The sequence below is a fragment of the Polyergus mexicanus genome, unplaced genomic scaffold, assembly GCF_030449975.1.
Source record: "Polyergus mexicanus isolate NDT 795.1 unplaced genomic scaffold, iyPolMexi1.0 SCAF_13, whole genome shotgun sequence".
Classification (NCBI taxonomy): Eukaryota; Metazoa; Arthropoda; class Insecta; order Hymenoptera; family Formicidae; genus Polyergus; species Polyergus mexicanus.
Window position 1 is genome coordinate 6,047,472 of NW_027223333.1, and position 25,598 is coordinate 6,073,069.

The window sequence follows — 25,598 nt, forward strand, 5'->3', positions numbered from 1 at the left end:
AATGATATTGATTGACTCACCAGATATTGAGAAACTTCTCCCGAACTTTCCGCTTCATGCTGTCACTCTTTCGGCGATATTGCAATCTGCGGCAGGTATCCATATAGATGGGCTCGGAAAGTTGCTTGTAAAGACCTGCGGAAGACAGCGATTTTTAGATTAAGCTCCTGAAAACTTTCACGTTTCGCTATGCGACACAACAACCAGCCGTAAAGAAACATCGAATACGAGGAATATCGATTTTCTCCGTAAACTCTGCGTCATTTTATGTCAGGCGACAAATTTTTATAAAGAGTATTTCACGCACTGAGAGTTATCTTCTATATGTAGAGAGTCTGAACTTAATGCGCGCACCGGCCTCTTTTATTCCAGAAAATTTTCTATTTTCTCTTAACAAAAATTTTACGGAGAATCAGAAATGCACAATAAAAGCGCAAATCACAAAGTTTCCTGCGAATCAAGTCTCGACGATATAAAAAGATGCCATGCGATTGATTTTAAAAGCAAAGATGATTTTGAAAAACTCAATTAATATAATAGCCGAAGTTTTCCTTGTCCACGGGAAATGCGCAGAGAACCACCCTGCGTATGAGCTCGGTTAGAAGCTGAAGATAACTGTAAGATACCTGGAACAGTCCCCTGCATGAACAAATATTTATTCAGCGGCCGCACGATCCTCGCTGTTTATTCGCTCGTATATCCGTCATCTACCTTCGAACGGCCAGCCTCGTAAAACTTTTCGCGGAACTTTTATACTTGATCGAGATGATCGACTTATCCCAATGCATCTAAACGTAAATCTCGATCGAATGTTAGCGCAGGAAGAAAAATCTCGAGAAGAAAATTTTTATCGCTGCGATTGTATCGAATGGAGCATCTCGAGATTAATCCTTAAATGCTACGACAAATCGGAAATTTGAGATTTATTAAAATATTGAAAAAATATTTGAATAACGATCCATGAAATTAAATTAATTAAAATTTATTTAAATCTTTTTTCTCATTTTATGAAATTAAAATTTGTATCTAATTTAGCACAATCACATTTTGACTTATTGTCTTCCTGATCTCGTCACATGTCACATGTATTGTTTTCTACTTTTCTATTTATTTATTCTCAAATTTTTTATTTAATATTATTCGTATTATTAAAACTACTTTCAAATCATTTTAATGTACAATAATAAAATTGATACCTCAGTATTGATTTGATGACCGCAATTAGAGCTCGATCGTATTTAATTCGATTGTATTTAGGATTATTCGTATATTTAACTTGAATCGTGATAACTTTTAAAACTAACCGCTAATTTATTACCGATAATTATACTATACTTAATTATAATTATTGCCGAGAATTTAACTAACCATAGCAACATAGAAAACATATAATTTGATTTTTAAGAGAATTACGCGTTTTTAGACAAAAACTACTTACATAAAAACACGAGTTCATTATATATACTTCCCACATTTTTATAAAATCTCCTTAAAATAAAATCATTAAAATTTTATCATTTTTAACAAATAGCCGAGATGTCACGCTAAATATAAAACTACGGGGTTAAATGCGTATGCCAATAAATTAAAAGCGCAAGAAAAATATAACGAAGAAGTGCGAATTAAGAAGCAAAGAAGTCGCCTGAGACGATTCTCGCGCGTCAATTCAAATATATTTATCTTCAATTTCATTTCGCTTCGATGCCGCGCGTGCAATATCATCAAGATTCTTTGTATCTCGTATAGAATTGAAACAATCGCATAATTTTTCCATTTCATATTGTATATCGATCCGCAGCACCGTCAATATTCACCCTCCAATTAAACACAAAAAAGCACCATAAGACCAAATCAATTTTAACAGTCGCGTGCACTTTATTATATATGCGCTGTGTTATGATAATGAGAGATTTAGAGTGAGTGAAAGAGAGAGAGAGAGAGAGAGAGAGGAAAGAGGAAACCATTATCATGTATAATCATCGACGAATAATGACGGCATCGGCCAGAGAAAGCGTTTCATTTCGCTAATATTCGCCATTTATGTCAATAGTAAAATTGATATTAGCCCCGAATTTCCATTTCGCTGAATTAATTCATTTATTTCGATACTATGTGGTCGCTGTGCCGCGGAATCCGATTACAAAAATCGAATTCCGACGAAACGAAGTGTCTATCGGGAAATTTTGTCATCTCTTAAATCAATCAGCTGATCGATATCACCATATTTAGAATCGTCGAGCTAATCAATCACTCTTCTATCATATTATAAAAGAATTTTATAAAGAAAAAATTGAAAATAAATATATTTTAGCTTTATCAATCTTTGAAGTATGCATTGTTAAAACACCGCTTTCAATTGAAAACACAATGCATTTCTACATCAAAATTATTTAGCAAAATCATCGTTGAATCTCTGCAGTAATTAAAAAACAAATATCTTTCTAAACCTACTGATGTAATACTTTAAAATAGGTCGTTCGGAATTTATGACAGAGGCACTTTGTATTTAAATATACGAGTACTTACTGAGCCAGTTCAACTGATCGTTGTTCTCCAATTTGTTCTTGAAACTATCCACTTGGCGTTTCAATTCCCGCAAAGCGAGGGAGGGTGTGGCGTATAAAGCGTCCTGATGCTCTCGCAATTGTTGCTCTAGAGTCGCCACGCGCCTCTCCAGGGCCCAAAGCACCTCCGCTTCGATCACCCCCGTGGAAGCGGGATGCGCACCAACGATCTTGAAAAAAGAGTAACCAACTACCATAAACACATAAAACACACGCTGCTGTATTTTAACACGCGTTTATTGTGCTCAAAATATTGATATCTCACTTAAAAATAACATCTCGTTCTTTTCCACCGATCTTGGTATATTAATTATACATAATTCGCGATAATCTATCGTCTATAATTTTGCTAATATATTATTAAAGAAAAGACAATGGTGAAATATTGGAACAAAGTTAATTAAAAATTTTTAAAATAAAATTAAATACAAATTTTAATTTCGTAAAAATAGAAAAAAAAATTTTATCGCATGTGTGCATCGAGATTTTTATTCTAATACAAAAAAATAACAAAAGAATTTTATAAACGCGCGTCTAATGTAATTTTAAAACGCTCTTAAAATTTTCTCAGTTTAACAAGCAGAGATTAATATGTTTGCGTATATTCGTAAATATGTAAAGGATTGTACATATATATATATATATATATATAAAAAAAAACCAACTTATGCATATTTATTTGTGATTACTTATACACGTCACACGCGCGATGAAGTTAATTATGATAATGTTATTGCGATTATACAATGGTACGCAAATTTAAGGCTCATTACCCGTAAGCAAAACGTATTATACTCGCTTGAAGCACATGTTTCTTGACATAATTGTTCCAGCAAAAATTTAGTCGTTACGAAAAAAACACGAATCAAAATTTATGCATCGAACTTCTTCAAACCAGTATAACGAACAATTCTTTTTACATAACTGTCAAAAATCACGAATTGTTTGTTAAAAACTATTAAAATATTTTCAACAAAAATTATCAGTGATTAAATTCAATGACAGAGAATACAATAAAAGCGAGTTACTTGAAATGAACGAGTGCAAAGTTCACAATTCAAGAAATTACACCATAAACTTGAACAAATACGCAAGTTAAGACACACGATATTTCAACGTTTCGCGTCGCAAGAATTTTGATATGCGCATCTTTCCTCCTCCCCCCCCCCCGCCCCCCTCCCCGATCGCTCAAGTAAAACAATAAGTGTCCTAGCAACTCATTATTCACATGACTATCGTCGCATTGATACGCAGATATTATTTACGAGTTACGCTGCATCATCACGTTCGTAATAAGTCAATATTATTAATAAACAAATATTATACACAGGGTGTAAAAATATAATTATGTAGATTGATTTTAACATAGCTTACCTGAAGAACGTAGGGCGTATCGGGCGTGTTCGGCGGTAGATGGGTCGAAATGTTGAGGAGCTTCTCCCCCTTGCGAAGCTTTACGATATCCAGAGGGCCAGCCTCTGCCGCGCTTCTAAAGAGCTCTGTAAGAATAAAACATAAATTTTCTTTTCTCGCGAAGATTTATTCGCGAACGAGATCCTTGAATTTTCTGTCGCTTTTAACAAACTCGAGAAATATAATGACGTCTCGCGTATAACGAGTAACGAGATGATCTTATCATCCCTTCTCGAATTATCCCTCGAGCGACCGAGACACCCTGTGTATAAACGATATTTATACGATGCCGGTTCACTCCTCGCTATATTAACCCTCGGCCCGTTCTTGCAACCGCGCGTGCAAGAGTGATATTAACTTTATTAAACGCTATCATCCGCTAGCTGTCTCCCGATTATACTCGGATTTCCCGACAATGAAACCCGCTAAACGCGGCCATAAAAGTCATTTCTTCCCTCTTCTTCCTGTCGGACAACAAAACTCGCCCCTTCGGATAACTCGCGAGCACGACATACTTTTTCCAGTATATCGAACATTAACGCTCGCGAGAGCACAGTAACGGGCATTGTGCATGTTTTATTCATTCTATCATCTGTGGGGTGCAACAAGAGAGAGGGAGAACGTGTCCTACCGCGGCCCCCGGTAATTACTATCGACGACGCAACGCCGCCGGAACGACGGCGGTAAATGTGTACCCCTACCGTCGGAAAGTTTCCGAATCAATTAAACGGGACGAATATAGTCAGACCGGGATATTAACGACCGTGATTACAGTTCATTTTAATAAACCGGAGCGAGCTTGAAAATAGCAAACTACATGTATGAAATAGATGATATTTTTCAGTTAGTGTTCGATTTAATATACAATTAAGTAATAATTAAATCGAATAATTATATTCTTCTCTGAATTAAAAAAATCGCAGAATACTTTAACAGACATTTAATTTAATATTTAATTATCCTGGCAACGTCGCGGAATTAATTTTACCGTTAACGGGTATCAAAATTAATTGCTCGTAAATTCGTCGAGTATACATAAACATCGCGCATCTCAACAAATCTCTATTTAAAAAAAAAAAAAAAATCCTGCGTATCATACTGCATATGGAATAAAGTTTGCATCGCTGTGAAAAATAATATCGAAAGCTGCGCAAAAATTCGTTGAATAAATGATTCAATCCGCGCCGTTCCTGTCTTTTTTATTTTAGCGCGACTACGTGAAGTAGTAGCCTGAAATATTGAAAATCTCGGCGTAGTATTCGGTTTCAAATTCAACATCCAACACATCCGACAACCGACTTCTGTGCTAAGCTAAACCAATGAATTTCCGCATTTTATGCCCAACGATGAATAAAACGTAGAATAAAACGTGGCTTTGGTTTTGATTATCCTATTAAATACGCGCGATATCAAGAGACCGATATAGAATCGTGCTATTTTCGCAATGTCTGTTGATATATTTATATGAGCGATACTATTCGAATAACGGCGTGGATCGATAATCGATCCTGAATAATACATCTTAATGCAGCAGCGGAAAAAACAGCAGGGAAAGAAACAATGATCTCGTTGCAAATGTACATCCCATTCTCGCATGAAAAATAGAGGTGCGGCGAAACAACATCGCGCGATCATTTATAAAATGAGCCTGGGGTCGGGCTCTCTTTGCGACTCATCCCCCTGACTGACGTTTGCGCGTCGCCCGGGATGAAATAAAAATATTCCGAGCGTCCGTCCCGTGCGCACGCGGGAGAAAACGCGGCGCCGGCACGAGGATTCGTGTAACGAAACACGAGAAATCATCGTATTTTACGATTTATCTGGTACCGGGGAAGGAAGGGTTGAAATGGCACACCCCGACGGAACGCTGTCACGAATTCGTTTCGTTTTATGCGCGAACTTTACGAGGGTGCGCAGCAGTTTTCTGCCGCAATTTTACTGTCGGAGAGTCGAAAAGAAGAAGCGCGTCCGCGGCGAAAAGTAAACATTATATCGATTATCGTCGTCGATTTCTCCGTTTCCTTTTGGCAACAATAACTCTATACTCGCGATCGAATCCGTCGGGAACTAAAAAATATAAATGGCGTAAGTTATATTCGACACTGCTGAAATTTGAATAAATACTTTTGTTGTATATCCAGATTGCTCATCCCCGTAATCAAATGAATGGTTATCACAACGCGATTAAATGACGAACGACATTATTTCCTCCAAGCAAGGCAAATTAAAATCCTAAATTACTTTCATTATGAATTTAATCAAGTAATTGATTTAATTGTTAATAACTAAGTTTTATATCAGCAATATATATACCCTCATTGTGTGTAAAGAAATCGAAAGAATTTTGTATATTCGTTCATTAATATAACATAAAAAAATTTCATTATTTTACGATAAAAATAAAAAAAAATAAAAATAAAATAAAATTATGGATGGAACAAAAATAATTCAGACCATCGAAAATAATTATTTGAATCATTTTGTTTCTATAAAATATTTATAATTTTATATATATTTTTTTCCGCAAAAATGTACAAACGCAAAAGAAATATTTATTTGAAATACAATATTTGAAAACTATTGAAAGCAAAAATAATAATTAAAAAGAATAATTCGAAAAACGACAAATCGAATTTATTTCGAAAATAATCATTTAATGCTAATCTACAAAATTAATTAATATGACTAAACAAAAACGAATCTATAAACTGTATCTGTAAACCGTGAATACAAAATGAATACAAAATGAAAATAGTATGTATTATAATATTTTACTGCGTATATGATAAGATAAATAATTATTTCAATCTAATTTATATAATTAAATATATGATTTAATATTAAAAAAAAATATATATATATATATTCTAAAATTAATAAAATATTTTAAATATAGGGAATTTTAATTAACACATATAAACATTTCACATTAATAATCTTTAATCTAAAAGAGAAAATAATTTACGCAATAGTTTCATTTTTAATTTAAATGTGTTATTTTGCCCTTTGAAAAATAATAATAGTAATCGTTTAATGCTCTCTTTGACAACATCGGAATATTTTTTTCAGAAATCATCAACAGAAAGATAAAAGGGAATATATCGTGAAATTTTAAGAAATAACGTTTTCACTACAGCGTTGATAAATATATGCAGATGCAGAAAATATCTCGGTAATATCTTGTTAATAATCGTAACTTTTCCAAGCCACCAACCGAACCGATTCATGGAATTATAGCCACGGGTACGAGAAATGCTGGAACGCATAGCGCGAATGCAGCGCGTGTCCATCACGCCCACACGTAAATTCGAAACGCTAATTAAATCTGAAACGATTGTTTACACCATCGGTCCAGACGACAGTGAGAGCAACATTCAAAATGAATCGAAAGCGCAACAAAATTCATTGTAAATATCAATCGCATACGCGACGATTGTCGGCTAGAAAAATCTCTTTCCTTTTTTTTTTTTTTTTTTTTTAAATCGTATGACACGTGTTGATGGAATTTGCCTCCCCTCCTACTCCAATGCAGTTTTAATTAAAAAGATTTTTAAAAAATAAATAAAATAAATTTTATCCCGGGGCCGGCAATCGCGACGTTTCCGATTTCACACATTGCACGATAAATGCATTAAATTTTCGGCTGATGTGTAAGAATCCGCAAAGATTTTTTATATAACTTAAGTTTAGATATTTAATTTAATTAATATTAAATATTAACTTAATTTATATTAATATATCCGCAGTAATTTTTTATATTTATATATTAAGAATAATAAGCTTCTTTAAGATTTGTAAGCACATTTTCGAAACAATCCTTATGAACAAAGTTATTTGTGAAAGAATTTTACTCTGAATAAAATTATTTTTCTTTAACTATGCATCGTCAAAAAATCCAGCAATATTACAATAAAATAATATAATTTTCATTATATATTTAAACTGCGAGAATAATAATATTCGCTCGATACATGTATTTTCATGATAAAAGTTTCTTTAGTCTCTGCAACGAATTTAACTACTGTAAATAAATACAATGCAAACTTTTACTACACAATATACCATAACATAAAAACAAATACCTATATAAAAAAAAAAAAAAAAAAAAGGACAGAGAGAATCGTGGTTCCATTCTATTTTGATATAACATATAATATCATGTATTGCGAAAAAAGCGATTCTAATTTTTTAATCTTTTTTTATTTAATATCGATATAATCGAACAGTGCGAGACAAAGAAAATGATCAAATTTTACCAAGTAGATCCATCTATCAATAATTCGCTGTCCACTCAATCACGCATTTCCCTTCTCTGATCCCCCATAATACTCGCGTTGGTCTCCCTGTCGGTGATTCGTTTCGTCGTAAAAACGCTCGAACACCCTAAGTACAATGAACGCGATTACAGAACGGTCGTGTGCACGTACGCGCTCGCTTTTTTCATGGCACTTAAACGCTTTACGAGCGAAACGTCGAATTTTCGTCCGCCTTGTGTGGCGCCGATTCGACCGGTCTAAACAAACCCCTTTCTCATCTCCCACCCCCGCTTTCGCAACTTTATCCCTCGATGGTTATGATTTACATGATAATGTACTTCGCGTTCGAAGAGGGAGGCGATCTCCCTTACGCATGAAAAGAGGCGAAAGGTCGGCCTGTAAATAATGTTTCACTCGTCAAATAAATTCCAATACAAGAGAGACTGCTGACGCAAGTTTTTTTTAGATTTGGTACTATACTATTCCACGATTTATAGAAATTGATGCATATAGATTTAACTTTCAATGATAACATAATCCAGTCATCAATATCAAAATTTTCGAGCAAATATCTTTTTGTCTCTTTCACGTTTCAATGTATAATAGAGATGGAACAGCGTACATAATTTTTAAATTACGTACGCTATTCCGTCTCTATTATACAACGAATTAATAAAAGAGCCTGAGAGAGAAGAGGGAACGTGTACAAAAAAGTCTAAACTATTCCAATATACACGATGTACTATTTTAATGACACACAATCTTCAAACATTCAAAAGGGGTTCGGAATTCGGGTTTGCTTAACAAAGCTGAAAATTCGCATTTCGCACAAAGCTGAGCAATATCGAGTTATTGAAACTAGCGATTCGGAAGTGAAACGAATGGCCATTACTCAAATCTAAGTCGGTCCAATATAAGTTAAGCAAATATTGATTGGGGGAAAAAAATGTCCGTCGTTGAAAAAACCAAAGTTCTGTCTATTCAGTTCTTTCATTTTTCCTTGATCTTCCTGGCGAGAATTTATCGCAAAGTGTCGCGAATTTTCTCACATATAATATCGAAAGTAGTAAGCGGGATGGGGGCGAGTGACATTCGACAATAAATGCCCGACAAAATGGAGAGGATAAAAAGCGCTTGTCATGGACATATTTCTGCGGTGAAGGAAAAAAAGAAGGATCGAGCCGAGATCGGGCAAACAGGGCGAAACCGAATATGGTATATGTTGCGCATTTTTTTTCTACTTCCTCTTTTCAAGGGAAAAATACGCGACAGAACGAGATATTGATTCGTTTGTATCAAGAGTTTATTGGTCACTGTTGCTCCTATGACACTTTAATTGGGTTACCGCAACATATTTTTTTCGTAAATACTGCATTTCTTTTATCGCAGAAAAACCAATACAGCCCTCGTAAAAAAAAAAAAAAAAAAAAAAAAAAAAACACGTAGCTCTGAAGAGAACGTTGAAATATTCCGATTTGATGCAAAGATCAAATTCTTTCGCTAGATTTTTATAGCGCACAGCAAGATAATCTTCAACTTTCAATGTTAAATCCTTAATTAACCCTTCGAGTAAAAAACTCTTTTAGGAGAAAAATAAATACATTACATATCGCTATATATTATATGTAGCAGTTTCGCGACAAAATATCATAATTCACACGTATGTGTGTTTCCAGATATTATAAAATAATACAGCTAATAAAAAAAAAACTTATCCCTTATGTGACAATTTTCACGCAACAATTTTCATTTACAAAAATGCGTGACGCGAATCGTATAATACAAAAAGCCAGGATTAAGCCCTTCATCACGATTCTGGAATTCGTCGAGTACTTTTCTTCGCTTAAGCAGTGAGATCTCGAGTAAGTTCTCTCACTCTCTCTCCTGTGAAATATCCGTCTCGATGAGGGACCGCAAACGTGCCCGGATTACGTGAATAAATAAAGCGGGAGCTTTTACTTGCGTAAACTTATCGCAGATTTAGCCGCGTCGTAAAACTGAGGAAAAACTGAATTCTTTCTTGCGTATGTTCGCAACTAAACCGAATCCGTAATAATCCATAATAATCTTGGCAATGGCATTTTTAAAAACGTATGTGCGTACTTTCATAAACTATATATTTTACAGATACAAATGCACAGCGTATTATTTTATTATGAAAGAAGCACGTTATCAATATATTATTGTACGAGCGTGTACGCGTGTGATTTTTATAAGATCGAAAGCGTTATAAAGTCGTGAATATAAGAATTAAACTCTAGAAAAACTCTATATAATTATTATTAAAATATTTTATAAACAGTCTAATATACATGTTTTCTTCTTGCATAAAGATTAATTCTTCAGGTGCATCGATATTTCCTAAGCGATAATAGATATTTTTGGAATTCTCGGGAAGTCTCTGTATCATTCTCGTCTATAAGAGATAGTTAGAGAAATTCAAGCCGCTTAGAGTGCAAATCGCGAGGCAATCTCGAGCGTCGAAAGGTTGAACGGATGTGTCTTAAATTAGACTTGCTGAACGTAAAGGTCGCAGGAGAGAAAGAAGAGAGAGAGCGAGAGATCGTAGAGGGCCGGTCGGTTGACAATTTATAAGAATTCGCGAGCAGATTTTTATCGAATGCGCGATCATTTGTCGGCAAACACTCTGTCAATCAACTTCAAGAAGCGATCTCCATACGATCGACGGTTCAAAGAGCTTTAATCACCTTCTGATAATTCGAAGCAACGACGATTGGCCATTCCCGAATCACGAATCGTAATTAAATCCAATGATATATATGTAGTATCGATGGGTTTAAGCCGATAATGTAAAAATATTAATATATCATAATATCGAATTGAAAAGGTAATATAAATTATAAAATATAAAATAGACCGAGTAGGGAAGAGAGAGAACATTTCATGGAGATACAATTCGCTCTTTGATGATAAATGTCATCGTGTAAAATATTTCAATTTGAAAATTAAAAAATTCATACGCATCCTTCATAAAATACTTCCGCAAGTTTCACAATTCATTATTAATGCCAATTTCAGCGCGTAAAATAAAGAGAATTAACATTTTTGTTGTTTTATATATACATATACATATATATACATATACTCCTGTGAAAAATCTATTGCTTGATAGTATAAATTGAAGATTTATTTCAAGCTTAATTTAACCCAAAGATTAAAGCAAACATATCTCTTTTTCTGATAGTAAACATGATAGTGACGACATCAATTTTTAGAAATTTTTTCTGAGATAGATGTGGAGAAATTTTTGAGCATTGTCATAATTGACTTAATTAACGTAGTTGTAATTACGCATGGATAATCAGTGATATTACTATTCGTCATGGAGAACGCGTACCTAAATAAGTCCGATAAAAATTTATTCGCGGAGAAAATCGCATGCGTGTGATTTAAAATTTAAATACAATATATCTGTATATTTTTTCGTCCGGATAAATTTCGCGATTTGATTAACAATTGCATTAAATGTTTATTTGTGAAAGTTTATAGTATAATCGAATTCTCCGATAAGTATATCGAAATGAAGTAGCGAATTTCGAATTAAAAGTTGCGCAAATTATCTCTTTTATTTACGCATGTCGAAAACTTCATATATGCTTTATAAAATTCCTATGTATTGTCGATAAAATAAAATTAACTACGGAAAGCTCGAGAAATCTGCATTAATGAGTTCTTATAATTGCTTTAATTACGTGTCTCTTCGTCAAATTAACGAATTCTCTCTTGTGAAAAATAATCGGAACCATTTCTTCCATCGCGCCCGAATTTACGTGATTTGGCGACAGCCAAAGTTTCGAGAACGCACGAATCTCGTTACAGAACATAGGATCTAAAACCGTTGGACCTCGCGACCAGTTTACGCGCAATGAAATGCTGTCAGATTCGCACGATACGCAATGAAATAAAGCATACAAGAACAGCGCAAAGGAAGGGTGAAACGACGTGGGAGAAGGGGAGAAGCTATCTTCTGATCGTCGATTGGCAGTAATAGGATAATGAATCGCGAATCATGAACGTACGGCGGACGATTATATTTTTATTGTGACCCACGCTCAATTTATTCATTATTTTGTTGAGGCCAATATCATTGGGGCGAGGTGTAGAACGCGCTATCGCCATCGGAAGACGTTCGTTCGAGATGTTTCTGACATCGTACGGATATACCGTTGCGTTCGATAAAATCAGAAGTCCCCGACAATATAATTAATTCGATGCTTTTTTAAAAAATCTGTCGAATTTTCTCGCAAAACTCTTTTATTGCAATCTTAAAGTTGAAAATGCAATTATTTATTTCACAATATATGGCAGAATTCGTGCAACAGCCAGAAAAAAGATCTTTTGTGTACATATAGTATTATAATATATGAAATATTTTCATAAAAAAGTGTAATTGTTTTAAAGCAAAAGTTTATTCAAAGATTTGGAATATTAATAGCATATATTTTTCTGATTTTTAATTTAGTCTTCAAGAATTTTGTTTGACACATCTTTTTAATGGTTCATCACAACAAAATATATATTGAAAAAATAGAATATCTTAAAAAATAATCCGTCGTTGAAATATATATAATAAAATACAAAAATTATCTACATTTTTGAAAAATAAAATCTTGTACTCTTTATTCATATTATAACAGACGATATCGAAACCATTTTAATTATCTATAATGATATATTCAAATTAAAAGTATCAATTATCTAAATAAAAAACTCAATAAGCGCCGAAATGTAAACATTTTGTTGGCTGCGATAAAATTTCAATCTTAACTAAAATAATAGCGTCGCAACCAAATGTAACACGAGAGAAAGAGAGAGAGAGAGAGAGAGAGAGAGAGAGAGAGAGATAAACAAATAAATATTGCGACGCAATATTGTTTCTGCCTGTTGGCGCGTGACTTCTTCCATTCACGAGAGATAAACGTAACTTTGAACGGTAAAAAATTGAATTTCAAACGCGCCCGATTGCGGGGACGATTCCTGCAAATGCGTTCCGTCCCGTGCATTCCGGAAGCGAATCCCGGAAGCGGTTCCGCCACCGATAATTCCGCGGCACTCGATTTCCGGGACTTCGTCCGAACTTCATTCCGGCGACGAGACTCGACAGGCGGAAAATTCTCATTCTGTCGCGAATAAAACGCGACGATCTCTATGTATTTTCGATGATAAAACTGATGAATTTATACCATACATGATGAAAGAGATAGTCTTATTTCAAAATACAGAGTAATTTTTCTAAAATTTAATCGTGCGTCCGATGTATATATCGTATAATATTTGTATAAAAACTTAGTCGTATATCATAAATAATTATCGTGTTCGCGGATAAAATTCAGTTGATTAATCACGCGTTAGCGTTTCGGTAAATAATTTCAATTAATAGTATATAAATTTGAAATTACTTAGTATAGTTTTACCAACATATATATAAAGATCATTAAAACATGGATATAATTTTCGAGAATGTATTCTATAATTTTAATAAACATGAATTATTAATTATAAATTAAGGAAAAATAAAATACACAAATATCAGCTTCCGTTTAACTCTATTTTCCTAGGTATTTCACTGTAGCTCATATACGGCGATTTTTCATTCCACCTCTAATTTTTCATTCCACCCTTCGTCATAATTAAGCTACGTAATTTTATTTATGTACCAAGCGAGTCCGGTCCGCGATAATACGTCGAGGCGAATGCGTCAGCGAAAGAACATTTTTTTTATTCGCACAGAGACGGAGTCCGTTTCCGTCGAGAAAAAGAACGTCGGAAGAAAAGAATCTTTGAAGATCTCAGCAACATGATGATAAAAGCAATTGAATTTGAAACCGATTCAAAGAGAATGGCCGTGAAAATGGAATAAATCGTGTAATATAATAATAACCGTTATATTCTTAAGACTTTAATGTTGCCTTTAATAAACCTTCTAAAGCTGCATCGTTAAAACAATCGAGATAGATTCAATAAAAATCTTATTATTATTTATATTCGCGAGTTCAACATCGTTATTCGCGGAATGGAGATGCAAAAAAATATTCACGTTTTGCGTATATTCCATTATAGGATATTTTTCTTACATTTCTAAAATGCGAGTAAACTTTCTATAAATTTCTCGTTTCTATCTTTATAATTTTTATTGACTCTTTTAATTATATACGAAATCTGATAAAAAATAATTTTTGAAGCATTATATTCATTCAAACACATTATTTCTTTTGTTTCCGCGATATATATTGTTTAGAAATAAAAGAGAAATTATTTCACACAGAATATTGAATATATCAATTGTCCGATAATAGAGCATGTAAGGGATGTTCGAGACACGACTTGATTGGATGGCAGGTGGGATCGCAGGGGCACGTTAGAGCCTCGCCTCGGCCAACCAATCGATATTTATGCCTGTAGAGGCCCGTGCATTGCATTACGTAAATGCGTAAATGCGTCTCGTTACGTTTTGCCGAGAGCTTCGCAGAAAAAGAGCTTAAACGAAAACTGAAAAATAGCTTCTCACCAAAATCCAATACATCTCTCCCCGATCTGAAAACGTGATTGCAATATCTGAAGTGAAAAATTGAAAGTTGCGCTGCTCCGTTACGTTAAAAACGAAAAAATTCTCTCGAGATCGCGCAAATTACATATATTGTTCATGTTGCACAAGAAATAAGAGTAGATTAAATTATTATCAGTTATAAGAATAACGAGAATTATAACCGGGTGCAATTTAGAGATTGTTCGCATCACTCGCGGAGCAATGTTGATTTTTATATCGCAGCAACAATCCTACTGTAAGACAAGAGTATAATGACGGTATCCGATATTAATTTCTTGTCACGGATAATGAGACGAGACGATAACAAAAGCTCGCTGGATTCCGGTAAGTTTTACAATAGCCGGCAAAAACATCGAAAGAAACGACGTAAGGCAGATTGATTATTTATTATAACGAGAGAAGACGGGCACGTATTGCGAAGTTCTACGAAGACTAATAAAAAGCTAACGTTTGATAATAAAAATGCTATTTCTCCAGCGCAATAAGCAATGTATAATTGTTAGAAGCACTGCAGAAGAAAAAGTATATAAGCGCGAAAGAAAAAAGTCGTTGGTTCTTTCGCAATAAAAGCTGTAGCGGTAAAATAAAAAAAGTATATGTACATTTATTATTTTCATTAAGCTCCCGCGACGAAACATAAAGCGCCTTTTATGTAGATGCCCCCTTTTATATGTATCAACCAACTTTTGTTTTATCGTTTTACACAATTAACAAGATTAATAGTTTTCATTTCTTTTTCATGAAAAGAGAAAAATGAAAGATAAAAAAATGTAGACTAGTATAAGATAAAAAAGTGATGTACTCTTTGTCGTTTCGATTTAATTATATTAATTAATTAAAGCGATACGATCATTTGGGGGACAGAAGAATAATTCGAAAAGAGAATTTCTCTTATATAAATAACGAAAAATCATCACTTCTCCTAATTATTTGAACATCTACAATCCGCTGTTCGCATATTTATTTTTTCTGCACCTCTCTCTCTCTCTCTCTTTTTTTTTAAAGAAAAAGAATACGTTCGCGAGGACCATGTTATGTCGTTTATGATCGATAAAACGGATAAAAACACAATCGTTCATGTATCGAACGACGCTCGCTATCTAAAACATCCGCACGAGCGAGACCTGCACCCAGAACTGCACCCAGTCGTTGGGCATTCGATTTTCCAGTTCGGTCAGTTCCGCTTTAATAGCTCGTCGGGAAATTGCACGACTTCGATGAAAAAGAACAAACTCGACGCGTTTTCGCCTGAAGGAGAATAAAAAGCACAAACAAGAGAAAAATTTTCTTCATTTTCATTACAGATATGTACCTTCGCACGCGTCGTTTTTTTTTTTTCTCGAGAAGCTCCATCTGCCTAACCCGATAAATAATTATCGGAGAAAACTCATTTTCTCTCCTTCTCTCTCATTTCCAGGGAGAAACGCGTTTTCGCGCAACGCTTCGCGAAACATCGAGAAATTCTCGTTCCCCGTGAAAAGTCGAGAGAAGGATTCGATTCTGCTCCATACGCGGGCTTTAGATATTGACTGATTATGGCACATCCTCGCGGGATATTTTCCGCGGAGTCGGCCTCGCTTAAAAGGCTTTTTACTTAAGTGGAAGCGATAAGGGAACGAGGACGAACAACAGACCGTTGAAGTATGTGGGAACCATAATAAACGCTCGTAATACCGATGGCACGTAATAAACGTCTTGGGAGAAACACGATGCTATTGAAAGTAATTAAGGCAACGTGACGCTCTTAAGAATCGGCGACCATAGCAATCTCAAGATTCTTGATTTAAGTTAAAAATGTCAGTAGAAAAAATACATGCTTCAAATTGATACAATTATTTCTTTTCTCAGAGTATGACTTTTAATATATGCGTAATTCAGGAAATATTAAATTTATTTAATGATTATTTAACAAATTTAATATTTGCTGCATTTCTGACAATAACTTAAGTTCCCCTGACCTCATCACAATAAAGATAATCCTCCGTAAGTCTCATGGGAAAAATGTTAATTGTCATTAAAACAACACATTTCTTTTTGACAACTTTCTTTTTGATGACTTTTAATATTCTCGTAATGCAAAGATTCTGTCATTTCTGGCAAATGACGATCAGGATTTGCATAAGTAACGCATAAATATCGCATATTCTTCATCTTTAAGTTACGAAATAAAACATTGAACGCGAAAAATAGCGTTTTAACTCGACGTGCAATCTTGTCAAGTGTCAAACGGGGAAGTTGAACAGATCGGGGAGCATGGCTTTTGGACGACGTGACAGATCGGAGATCATGCTACACAATAAGGCTCCGTTTGACGAGACTTGTCCGCGTTGTAGCATGACTTTGTACCCATCATGTACAACCACTGTATCATCAATGCTGACAAAGCCGTTTTCCCTTAACTGACGTACACAAGATCGTATACAAGATTGTACGTGATAAATGTATTAGAATTTTAATTACGTAATAACGCGACCTAGCATACAAATAATACATCGTCAAACTCGCTTAATAACACATCCCATCGATCGTAATCATATATCTTGCCACGGTAATTACCGGATAATATTAGTATTAGATACACGCGGATAATTAGCGACCGACATTTCGAAAATTGAAGTATTCCATTCCTAACGAATGATTTTCAACGAAAACACAATCAGCGAATACATTTATAATCTATATTTGTATCAATTATCAAAGTTTTTCTTTTGATAATTAATATATGAATTGATTCAATAGGTTTTATTAATCAAATTAATATCGTTAAACAAACTAGTTGATTGAACTACTTAATATTTTCTGCAAAAATATCGAACGTTATTACAACATAAATTGCATTAAAGAAAATTATTGAAAAATTGATTAAGAATTTTAAAGAGGTATCGTTAAAAGACTGTTGAAACTTTTGATACATATAAATAAAATAAAATAAAATAAAATAAAATAAAATAAAATAAAATAAAGAAATACATATTATGAAAAAAATTAACGAAACAATGTTTACGCGAACGCTAAACGAGAAAAATCCATTATACCGTTAAATATACACTGATAAAAAAATATAGTTGAAATAACTATAAATTCACTATAATTTGTAGTATATGGTTATATATAGTAATACATACATATATGGTTGATATTACTAGTATTATAATAGAATTTACTATAAAAATGATGATGATGACTATAAAAATGAAGTATCCTAACTATAACTTTTTTACCATACAATTATAGTCAATTTTATGATCGATCTTATTATCAGTATACGTGAAATTTTGATACGCATGGTAGCAACGATACAAAAGATATAATAAAACTACAATTATGAAAAGTATAACGCGCACACATATACACATATACCGTTGCACTAGTAGCGCAACTGAAGTATAATAAAATACGGTACACTGAAAAACGCGATAAAAAAGTGGCGAAAAATTACAAGTAGAATTAAACGAACAAAGAGAAGAGGGGAAAATACGGATGGAAAAGAAAGGAAAATCGGGCGAAATACGGAGAAACAAACGGAAAATAGGCACGAAAAGCTTTTCAATAGCAAAGTTTGCAATCCCGGCTCTGTTTCTGTCCGCATCGTCAATTCCCTCGCGAGATAATTGTACCAATCGTCAAAGGGTTGAAGAAGTCGGTTGAACGAATGCGAGTTCACGCACGTCGAGTGCGTATTCGCGCTATTTTCACCGTCAGACCGAGAGGAGCGGGGATCTAAAAGGACGCCCATCGGCCAGCCATTCGAGCGAGCCGATGATAGCAACGGCGAGGTCCGGTCGATAGGTCACGGCAACGAAGGTGAAGTATGTGCAAACATAATTTCGGTAGTGCTTCGAAAGGGAGGCTCTCATATCGAAGGCGAAGGCGGTAAAGTGAATATCTCGACCGCGAGATTGGCTGGCCGGTCGCGATCGATAAGGATCGATAAGTGATTAAATCCTCCGATATTGTCGCCTCGATCTTTTCATCCGCGAAGTAATACACACTCTTGGCGTAAGCTCGAATAAAAAGTTTTAGAAAAAAAGGTAGAAAAAGGTAATACACGAGGCCCGAGCCTCCGGATAAAATATCTTCCCCCGTCAAGAGAGATTAATGAATGGCTGACTTCACGAAAATATCCTTTTCCCTTTGCAAATCAGTCGGATTAGCTGATAAATTGAATATTTTTGTATCGGCATAGAATCTTATTGTATAATCGCAATTAAATCCACCGGCTTTTAACTATAATAAAACTTTGAGAATAGATCTATAATGTATTGTAGATAATAAGGGCAATATATATTTTCATGTAAGCTTCAATTAGAAATGGATAAACAAATCGAGTCGTCCTTCAAATTTTTTAATTAATTATTAACATTCGACAATTTTAGAAAATTTCAATACTCTAGAAACACTGACTACATGTTAACGAATGGGAAAAACTGTGATTTCATATAATTTTATCAAAAATAAATATAAATACATATGAAATAAACCCAAATAATTATTATAAAATCCTCGATAAATGTATTTGAAAAATTTATAATTTTATAAAAACTATCAAGAGAGAGATGATGATTCTTATCATAATAATATATTTTCTCGTATGTATTTATATAAATGTAAATATTTCTTGAAGATGTTAGATAAATAAAAAAATTTGCCGGAATGAATACGACGGAAAAGTCAATGAAAGCTCATCGCCGACGAGATGTAACAAAAGTTCCTCCACTCACCCTTGAGTTCCATGTCCGTGACCTGGTTCGTCTTGTAAGTGGCCGTCTCCCTGCGGTCGCCGACAATGAAGTAGATATTGGTAAGCTTCTCGTTGTCGTTGCCGCCAGTTCCGTTCCTTGCCTCGTGGTCCATGGCCACGCGGATAATTTCGGTCTTGAACCGCCTGCCGCTCCTCGTCGCTCGGCCTCGCTGTTGCAGCTTCTGAGACTACCCGGCCTTGCTACTATGCGGGGCTGCGGGGTCACAAAAATGAAAGACTTATATATAATATATCCAGGGGCCTTTTCACTCACGTTAACAATGTCCTTTTGTCTTTGTAGACGAGAATGCGTTCTTCAGATCTCGTCGCGCAACATTTCGCAATATTGCACTCTTTAAATACAAAAACGTATCCCGCTTCTTCGCACCTTTTCGCATTGATTATACGTTTTCCGTTACTTTCTCCTCGTTACGTAAAATTGACAGAGTAAACGGATCAATTCAGACACGTTATATCGATGATATTTTAGGATTGTTCAGTTTAAATTTTGAAAGAAATCATATCTTTCGTGCAAATATATTTTATTTATACATTTTGGTAGAATAAAAAGGTTTTTTTTTTGTTTTATTTTATTTTATGATCTTAAAGCGAGAAGATAAGTTAATAAATTTATCTAAGTTTTGTTCGAGCATGAAAATCATTTATAGTTTATCATTAAATTGATTATTTCTTTTATTCTTATTTAATATTAAAAATTAATATCAATTTGCTTGTAATATTATAATTAGTTGGCATATATAATATACATGTATTTTAGAAGTTGTAATATTTTATAAATTTGATTTCTAAAATGTTATTATAAATATTTTTTTAATTTATATATATGGTTTATATTTATAAAAATTATATTTTTAAATTAAAAAATTTATATTTATAAAAATTAGATATATTTAAAAACATCGTGTGTGTGTGTGTGTTCGTGTATATACTTATTTCATTATGATAAGATATATCGCTGTGCATAAATACAATAGAATTTTAAAGAAAAAAAATTGTTCTTTTAATAATATTTAAAAAATTTTAAAATAATATATAATTATTATATGAAATTTTCATATTTGGATACATGATTGGGGGAAAAGAGAATGATTGCCCAGAAGAGCTATGTTAGTTGATAAAAAAATAACTCACCTTTGGTCGGGTGTGGAGGGGTAGCAGCACCCTCGGCGAGCTCATCGTCGCATCGCCGGCCCGGCGGCGGCAACGACCGGGCCACCCCCGATTATCGCACCTGTCAAACTCGTATCTGCTGCCACGCACGACACTTGCCGCTCGTTTCGGGTCTGGAGAACGACGTACCGGGAACGCGTCGCGAGCGACGACCGACGACGATGTGGCGGAAGCGATGTGGCCGATCGCTTGTCCACTACCAGCCGGCACCGCGTTTCTTCATGATCCATTCTGCAACAGAAGAGTCGAACAACGTCATTGCGGTGTATCGATAATTTAGAAACAATCACGTACGAAAGACGATCTCTCATTCGATCTTCGATTCTCGGAATGAGACATGAACATGTGACATGATGACAATTAAAATTGAGAGATGGCAAGACTAGCTCTCTCACTCAATTGGATCTGTTACTGCAGTTTTGTCGATGAAAGGAGAACCCGGGACACACACGAGGGCAAAAACGGATATGTTGATGAGAAATTGCAGATAAACGTGCACGTTATCGTAGCGAGATGCGCCGCACAGCTGCATTCAGATATTTATCGCCTTTGACTTGGGGCGAAAGTGTTCTGATTACAGGGTATGTTGCGGACTTTCCCCGACAACGGTATGCAAAATACGGGTTATATCGTGCCGAGCCAGAATCCTGCGAAATTTGCGTAGTTACGCACAAAGCGAAATACATTTGTCGTGGGAAACGACGGCGAAATTTGGGTTGAAACACCGCGAGTATGTTTCGATTTTTCAACTTTATTAAAATAGGAAGTTAAACAATTGAAAAAAAAAAAAAAAAAATTGAAATCCTTTCAAAAATCTTTAGCGAAAACTGAAATACTATATATTTTTCTTAATAAACATCTTCGAAAATAAAATAATACTGAAAAAAAAAAAAAAATATTATAAACCACTGAAACAATATTACAATATTTATCATAAAGCAAATTATTAATTTACATTTTCTTTATTTATCATGATTCATGTATTCTTGTAGTCAGGGAAGAAAAGAAACTTCCCTTGAAAATAATTTGTCTTTCGCGAGACACTTTAAGCGACGCGATTCTCGAGAGTTTTCCTTGCAAAGAATTTAATTAGATCCCAAATACAATTACAGATAACTGCTATATAACGTTACAAATATTCTGAAAACATTAAATTTTTAACGACAACACATTTTCAAAATCGAGCAAAGCGATTTATGTCGGTGAAGTAAAAAATATGGAAGAACCCGAAGGGGGATCGAGAGCGAACGCGATGACCTCGCGAATGCTGCGTGACGCGAAAACGGAGGAGGAGAGAAAACGGCTTTCGGGGAGGAATCATCCCCCTAGTTTTTCTCCCGTCCACGCGCACCTGGGCGTGGTAGGCACGACGGGAGAAAATTTACGATTTCTTTGCTCAAGGTCGCCGGTGAAAATTAGAAGCCGCAGTATAGCCAGTGCCACCCCCGCACTTACCATCCCCTACCCCACCAAACGACGTCAAGTGATGTCGCCTCGAAAGCGAAAACATACGAGCGGCTCCATGAATTTATGATGTCCTCGTGAATTCACTGCGAACATCATTCTTTATTACGTTCTCCGTTACTCCCCATTCCCTCAATATTTCGCCATGAGATATTAAAACCAGCAGGGCTAATAATGTCAGAAAACAGGTATCGACTTTTTCATTAAATACTATAACGCGGGGCCATTTCGTCATCAAGATTTGTATCGAATCCGCGGGGGCGCGTGTTTCGATAATAATTCGTAGTCGACATTATCTTGATAAGGGCATCTAATATCAATTTTAATCCCGGATATAATTAAAATTCTATATATAACACGTGACGACATTAAAAGAGAACATGAACTTTAGATAGATAGATAGCTACGATTGAAAAACGAACCTGAATTCACCGCACTTTATCCTTCGAATATATTTATATGCAATAAAAAGAAATTTTATTCCGCATCTAACATGTCCAATGGACATAAAATACTCTAATCGAATATTAAATTTGAAGAGCATCTATTATATAAATTCGATCATTTGTAATCCAAATTTCGTCATCAATGCATCAATTTGACGATGTTATTTAAAGATCTAATTAGATGATGTAATAGCATCAAACGTTCACGATGCAACCCTCAAGAAAAATATACGAATAATTTTGAAATAATGCGAAACTATGTCTTGATTTTAACGACGAATTATCGGTTGGATGAGTTTACAACCGAGATTTTCAGCTTCGAATGTCCCGAGGATAAACACTCGACATAAAAAGACGGGGAATGATAGAAAGAAAGTAATCATTCCTCTGAAAAGTGGCTAACTATGACGCGTAATATAAATGCGGCTTTAGACTTCGGCTTTCAGCAAATTTCTGCTCTCTGAGACGAGCCGAGTCAGCGAAGAAGATCGCGGCGTCTAATTGGATCGAAGTGCTTTCTCTCTTATAAGGAACGCAAAAAAAGTGTGCTTAATAGCGATAATAATAACGAAATAATTACTAATTTCCATAGTGCTTGTTTTTCGCCGTTGCAGCAATAACCATTTGTGGTGCAATAATATATCGCTCATTAGGATCATTATAACCAGAATGTATCGCGTTCTTGATAAATAAATTAATATCATAAACAAACAAGAATAACGAAAACGCTTGGAAACTTTTAACTGAGAAAACTAATGATGTAAAGATAATCACGAGTAATTTCGCAAACAACATTCTAGCTTATGTGTATTTTTTTTTCGCTTTAGATTTCTAAATCTATTTGTTTTTATAGATCTATTGATGGAGATTTGCTTATTTATAATCAGAGATAAAAAATAATATTTAAAACAAAAAAAGAAAATGATTATCTAAGTTATTTTGATAGTGAATTATAAATAATTAATTTATAATAAAATAATTTATTAACGTTTAAATATTTATCTCAAATGTTTAATTAATTTTATGCGAATGAGAGATAAATATTTCATCAATATTTATCTAATTTTTCATCAGACCGACTATAATTATTTAAAATAATTATTTATCTCATTGCGTGAAAATAGTAAAATATTACAAAAGTATTATTTCCATTAAATATAATAATAATAATTATTGTAATAATTTGTACTTATTTATATATTTCTCTATACATTTCCATTTATTTCCTTTTTGAATCTTGAATGATCTTTATTCATGTTTTATTAAATCATGTTGTATATTTTAAATTAACATTATATAAATGAATTACTATATATCATACAAAATAATTTTTTTTTTTAAATGATACAATAAATAATATTTAATGTGATGTCTGCCCATGCGCAAGAAAGTTTAAAAATTTCAAATAATATTTTTAATGAGAAATTTTCTTATAATTATATTATAATTAATAATTATTACTTCAATTATTAATTTGATTGTATTTCAATACATATTTTTCTTATATATATATATATTTGCATCTATTATTCTTACAAAATTTAAATTTTTAAATAATGTTATTTTTAAATAACTTATATAAAAATTATTTAAATAATTATTTTCGATAGTTTGTGTGGAGATAACATACGAAACGAGATCTAAATCGTTTTGCTTGTATACAGAATAATGATACAGCAAATATACATACGAACGCTTTGGTTCACATTTAAAGTCCTATCATATACGATAACATCTATGTTTCTTTATATGGCAATCTTTTCCAGCCGGTTGAAACCAGCTCGAATAAAAGCTGTCGGCTACAGACGATGACGCTCGTAACATGCGAGAGAGCCGAATAAAATCTGCCTGGGCGACTGGGATTTGTCGTGACGGCGGCGACCATCATGACGATAATTGGATTGCCACTAGTCAATTTCATACTTGATAACGCGGCAAAACGCGCGAAGGAGGAAGGTGAGCTTCATAATCGAATGAGGTGCACCGGATATGCATTGACGGCGAGAGGTCGAAGCCGACGTGTAAGGGACGCGGACGTGGAAAAGCCGTAAACCAATCAGTGTCCGCGATAGAAATTCATCCCGGAAACGCGATTGTAAATAAACTTTTCACACGGGAACACAGAGGAAAACGGTGGTTGTTTCTTCGCGTCAGGGAAAAACTTAAAAGTATGCTTGCGATGAAAAAAAAAGAGAGGGAAAAAGAGATAATTTCTTTTTATTATAAATCAACGAACGCGTCCTGAGATCCTTCTAACGAAGAATTGTCACACGATGAATAGTTTGTCGATTTGCATGCAGAAAGTGCAGCTCAAATGTTGCGGCCTATTTGTTTGTCCTACGCGCGGTATTATGAAACCCGATAATTAAAACGCCACATCTTCCCTTATATTGTTTCTATCACAAAGCTTTGATCGATGGATCATTTTTATCGAATTTATATAGATTGTTCCTTCTTCCATGTTTTTTGTCCTTTTAAAATGGACGCGCATACATGAATTGGAGGATCAAGTTTTCGTTTATTTTTTAGATATGATATAACTAATACACAATCGTCCCTCGATTTAGAGTGCAGACTTTTTTTCAAGGTAAATCCGGATCACATACATGCACGAATAGCAAAGTAAACAAATTTGAAGAGAAAAAAAAAAAAAAAAACCGCGAAACATCCTATTTCGCTATATTTTCAACCGAATGATTTTTCAGAGATTTTTTTTTACATAATACGTGCGTGAACGCAATAAAGAGATACCGCAATATGATAACTCGAAAATCGGATAAACGTTTAAAAAAATGTTCGTTTTAATTGCTTAAATGGAAAACAGAATATATCACATCGCAGATGAAAAATTTTGTCTCATATTATTTTAATTCCAATGTTGACTCAATATTTTCAATAAATATTATAGAAATTAGATGTTTCATATATATTTTCTCATTCATGGATAATCGATAT

The 25,598-nt window shown here is 34.1% G+C and overlaps 1 protein-coding gene across 6 annotated transcripts in view; it reads right to left on the minus strand.

The window, feature by feature from the left end:
- The window catches only part of Pde9 (phosphodiesterase 9), a 132,528-nt gene that overhangs the window by 20,333 nt on the left and 86,597 nt on the right, over positions 1–25,598 (minus strand). For all 6 annotated transcript variants that reach the window (XM_070306531.1, XM_070306532.1, XM_070306530.1 and 3 more), the window contains 5 exons: positions 20,695–20,964; positions 19,523–19,756; positions 3,939–4,063; positions 2,527–2,734; positions 21–135 (listed from right to left, as the gene is read on the minus strand). In XM_070306531.1, the coding sequence (XP_070162632.1) occupies positions 21–135; positions 2,527–2,734; positions 3,939–4,063; positions 19,523–19,655 (581 nt within the window). In that variant the 5' untranslated portion in view covers positions 19,656–19,756; positions 20,695–20,964. The remainder of the gene's footprint in view (positions 1–20; positions 136–2,526; positions 2,735–3,938; positions 4,064–19,522; positions 19,757–20,694; positions 20,965–25,598) is intronic.